The sequence below is a fragment of the Daphnia pulicaria genome, chromosome 1 (assembly GCF_021234035.1).
Source record: "Daphnia pulicaria isolate SC F1-1A chromosome 1, SC_F0-13Bv2, whole genome shotgun sequence".
NCBI lineage: Eukaryota > Metazoa > Arthropoda > Branchiopoda > Diplostraca > Daphniidae > Daphnia > Daphnia pulicaria.
This window is the reverse complement of record NC_060913.1, coordinates 2578561-2583654: the sequence shown is the minus strand read 5'-3', so window position 1 is coordinate 2583654 and position 5094 is coordinate 2578561. Positions and strand designations below refer to the sequence as shown.

Below are 5094 nucleotides of genomic sequence, written 5' to 3'. Positions count from 1 at the left end.
TCTTAATAAAAAACTAGTTGTCACTGAACTCCAAATCAAACCTGATGAAATTCGTGGATCAACAGACGGAAAATAGACAGCTATTGTCCCATAAAAAAGTATTTTTCCACTAGATGTATTAAAAACAAGCTTCGGCTTAGTCTAACAGAAAAATGGTTCTTAATCAATCAAACTAATTTTCCTTATTTCAGAATTTAAAACTGATTTAATCACCTGAAGAAGATTTGGTTTGAGAAATGGATTACACTATAATCCATGCCAACGTATTTGAGGCGGTACTTGGCGTTATTCACAAAGATTTCGAAAAAGACACGCAAAGGAGTTCTTCATACCATCGAACAAACAATTGGTAAGAAATTCAGAAAAATTTGTGAAACTTTAATACTTAATTTGGTTTAATATAAAATTCCTTTTAAAGGATTTCCATATGCCAGATAAGGAGAGTATTTAACATTATGTCCAATGTAATCTTTAGGCAAATAATAAAAATACAGCCATCATGACAGTAAAATAAGCAAAACATACTAGTTAAACTAATAAGCTATCCCAGTTTGAAGAAAAAAACAGGACCAATCCAAAATTGCCAGAAGGGAACGCTTACGTATAACCCTAGAAGTTATTCCCACACAATCCTGCCAAGGGTCGGAGACAATAACCAGATGGGCTAAAAAAAGAAAAATAATAAAAAGTGAAGGAGAATGTGAGAGTGGTAAAGCCAGCGGAAGCGACAGAAAAAGGAAAAAACCGGATGCTAAACAAAGTTTAATCCCCCTTCCCAAATCCAAAGTAAAATACCCAATATATTAAAACTAAAGTTTTATTTTTTAGAAATTCACAACGTAGCTTTGATGTTGCCCACTGTTCCAGTTATTTTTTTCGTAAACCATTCGTTTTTTTTGTTCAACGTCTATGAACTAAACTAAAATTTGTGTGTTTTGACCTAAAAAATGCCCAGTAAAGAACGAAAAATGGTTGCAGGGTCTTAGATATTCCGTCCTATATAATTGTTTGCTAGGGCTAATTAAAAAAGGGAATAAACTACAATTTAATTTTTTAGTTGTTTTTAAATTTTCAGACTGAATTGTGAATGAATGAATGAATGAATGAATGTATTTATATGGCACCTTTCCATTATATGCTCAAAGCGCATTCAGTTTCCAATTTCGATGTGATTAAACACATTTCAGTATATTTAACCAAATTTACTTGAAAAATGCTTTCTTCGGAACCATACATATGGGGCGGGAAAATTTTCGAATTTTTAATTGGCATTGGTTGGTAAATGATACAATGGTCGTCATTTCTATCAAAAAGGGTTTACATTTCTTGATAAAACACAGCTTTCTATTGAGTTCCGCATTACTCCTAAAGAACCTTGTGTATCAACAGACGGAAAATGGTCACCTTTTTTCCAACCAACACCACGTAGAATATTCTTTCTGAACACAATAATGACTGAAACACCCTGACGCTCGACGGTGCGATCGCAATCCTGCGTACGGCCGAAACCTCACAGCTCCAAGCAGCCAACATGAGGGAAGAATCTTCAATATACGCCATCCGGCGGTCAACGTATCAAGCCAAGAAAGCAGCCGAAGGCAACCCGGGCGCAGCCAAACATCCCGAAGAGAAGAAAGACGGTGTAAGATTCGAAAAAGACAGCTCCACATCATGCCGATTTTGCGGCGGACAATCCCGTCACATCAGACGCGATTGTCCCGCCTTGGGGAAGAAATGCCACAACTGTGGACGAGACAACCACTTCGCCAGTGCTTGCGAAGACGGCTCCAAAGTTGGGTCAATATTCGAAAGAAGTCCAGTTGAAGGAACAAACGAGTTACTCACGATGGAATTCACAGCCAAAGGAGGAACGGAAAGGCGTCCATATCAACCCTCGCAGACACCGGATCAGACATCGACGCCATCCCCGACAAAATTTACTACGCCTTCTTCCCGGATATACCGCTAAGGACCAATAGCCCAGCCCAGTCGGCGACCGGCAGCCCAATCATGTGTCTAGGCACCTTTCAAGCAACAATCGACTGGCCTGCCGACCTCAACGAGTCCAGCCCAGCAACGGCCACAGTCCACGTACTGGAAAAGCTAAAACAGGCGGTCATTTGCACAACCACGCAACGGAAACTTGGAATGGTGCACGACGGGTACCCAAAAGCCAGGATCCCGCCCAGTATCGGAGCCATTGAAGAAGCCATTTAGAGAAGAACTGGCCGAGCAAAGGGCCCAAGGCATCATCCGGAAAGTTCCACCAGACACCACAACGCCGTGGATCCACGGCGTAGTTCTGGTTCCAAAAAAGAAAGGTGGCGTAAGATTCTGCCCGGACTATTGATCGCTGAATAAGTGGCTGGTCGGAGCCAAATTTGACAACCCGACTCCATTTTCAAGCAGTCCGTACAATCCCTAGAGGCATGCTTTTCTTCACAGTAGTGTACGCGTTTAAGGGGTATCACCAATGCGCGCTGGATGAAGCCTCCATGGCCTTGACAACCTTTGCCACCCCGGAAGTTCTACACCAGTACACCCGACTGCCAATGGGAATCTGCCACACCGGAGACGATTATGGACGACGATTCCACGACATCTTCGGTCACCTCCGCAACACAGCCAGGTGCATGGAGGACCTCATCATCTACTCCGCCACGTACGAAGAGCACTTGGAGTTAGACCGCGCAGTTTTCAAGACGGCCAGCGACCACAACGTCGGCTTCACCGCGCCAAGACGACCTTTGCAGAGCCGACCGGCAAGTTCGCCGGCTAAATAGGTTCAGAAGATGGCTTTCGCCCAAGCCCAGATTTGACGCGTGCCATCAGAGAATTCCCACAGCCACGGAACGTCACCGACCTTCGGTCATTCTATGGGCTGTGCCAGCAGGTCGGTAACTTCAGCAGCAAAATAGCAGCAGCGCTAGCCCCTCTCTCTCCACTGCTAAAGAAAAGCGTGGAATGGAGCTGGAACGCGCAAGAAGAGACAGCTTTCCAGGCCGCAAGAAAAGAACTGGCGCTGGTACAAGAGCTCGCGTTCTACAACCCAGACCGGACCATGTCCCTCCACGTCGATGCATCCCGCCTTCACGGCCCAGGTTTCATCCTAAAGCAATAAGACCCAGCGACCAGCAAGTGGCAACTAGTCCAAGCCGGATCCCGGTTCCTTTCGTCGGCCGAGTCCAGGTATGCGATAAAAGAACTGAAATGCCTGGCGGCCGCGTGGGCCATGAAGAAATGCAGACCATTCCTCGAAGGACTACCGGCGTTCGACCTCATCACAGACCACCGACCGCTGATCCCAATTCTCAACGAGTATTCACTGGACAAACTAGACAACCCGCGACTGCTTCGCCTCCGCCTCCAAATGACCCGCTTCATATTCACAGCAGAGTGGGTCCCAGGCAAGATCAACGTTGAAGCAGAGGCACTCTCAAGAGCGCCAGTCGATCGCGCATCAGAAGCAGACGAGCTAGCAGAAGGACCCAGCACCTTCCGAGCAAAAGGCGCGTTAATCGGACTCATAGCCGGATCACCCAACCAGTCACCCGACCTGAACCTGAAAGCAGTCCAGTTGGCAGCAGATGTCGATCCCCTCAGATGACGTCCCTCCGCGAGACAATCATTGCCGGATTCCCGAACGACAAGTGCAACTTGCCGGAGCAGCTGCAACCATTCTGGAACGCCCGCCACCAGCTGGCTATCGACGAGGACGACGGAACAACTGTAATGGGCCCCCGCGTAGTAATACCTCGCTCCATGGTCCGCCAAACAATCCAAGTCCTGCTAGGTATGCACCAAGGAGCCAGCAAGATGCGCCAGAGGGCCCGTTTATCCGTATTGTGGCCAGAGATGAATGTCGACATAGCCAACGCGGCAGCCGCCTGCGACTCATGCAACAGCCGGCTAGCGTCCCAACCCAAAGAAACTATCCGTCACCACGAACCAGCCACGCGCCCCTTCGAATTCTTACACGCAGATATGGGAGAAGACAACGGGCGGCATTTTTTAGTCATCGTGGATCAATTCAGTGGGTGGCCCCACTTCACCATGTTCCCAAACAAGATCACCACGGCACGACGTCTCATCGACGAATTCCGCAGCTTCTTCGTCTCAATTGGAGGCGCCCCAATCAAAATCTGGTCCGACAACGGACTCTTCCCCGCGGCCGAGTTCCAAGACTTCCTGCGTGATTGGAAGGTCGGATGGGAGTCATCATCACCGCATTACCCGCAATCCAACGGTAGAGCCGAAGCAGGAATCAAGGCAATCAAAGCCCTCGTGGCCGGATCACGAACGGGCGGCACGTTTGACCAAAACAAAATGGCCAAAGCGCTCTCCTCTACCGAAACGCACCCCGCATGGGCCTCCAGTCGCCCGCACAACTAATCTTCAACCGACCCATCCGCGACGGTTTACCGGCGCACAGGAGATCCTTCGCGCCAGAATGGCAAAGAGAAGCCAAGGAAATCGAGCAGAGGCAACGAAAAATGCTGGAGAAGACGACAAACTACTACAACAACGACGCAAAGGATTTGCCGGAATTGACCATTGGCGACCACGTACTCATCCAACATCCAGATTCCAAGCGATTGACTACACCAGGAGTGGTAATGGAAACTGGCCCAAACCGGGATTACATGGTCAAAACACCATCCGGCCGAATTTTTCGGCAAAATCGCCGTATGCTCCGCAAAAGAACGGTGGTAATGCCGGGAACGATTCCACCAGCCGAAAACGAACCAGTAGCAGCAGTGGAACCAAATCGACCAATCCCCACCATCGAAAGAGCAGCACCGACAACAACACAGCCGGAGAAGAGAACGAACGGGCAGCCTAGCCAGCAAGTTGGAGTCTGGCGCGGCCGAGGACGCGGCCGGATTCCGCCCGTACGCCAGTCAACCCGCATCAGCGTGCCAAGTAACCGATACCCGGTAGAAGAGTGGACCAAATCCAATCCAACCAAACCAGAATCACCATACCGTATGTTTATGTTTCACCATTCAGTATATTGTTGTTGTTTTTTTCTTCATCGTATTAAGCGCCAATCCCTCCCCAGAAGTACCAGAAGGGACGCGCCTTCAAAAAAAA

At 48.3% G+C, this 5094-nt stretch overlaps 1 protein-coding gene across 1 annotated transcript; it reads left to right on the top strand.

The window, feature by feature from the left end:
• Positions 1-3603: 3603 nt before the first annotated feature.
• On the top strand, positions 3604-4392 carry LOC124320853 (uncharacterized protein K02A2.6-like). The gene has a single exon (XM_046783756.1). It carries the CDS (start codon positions 3604-3606, stop codon positions 4390-4392), a length of 789 nt encoding a protein of 262 aa, XP_046639712.1.
• Positions 4393-5094: the final 702 nt, after the last annotated feature.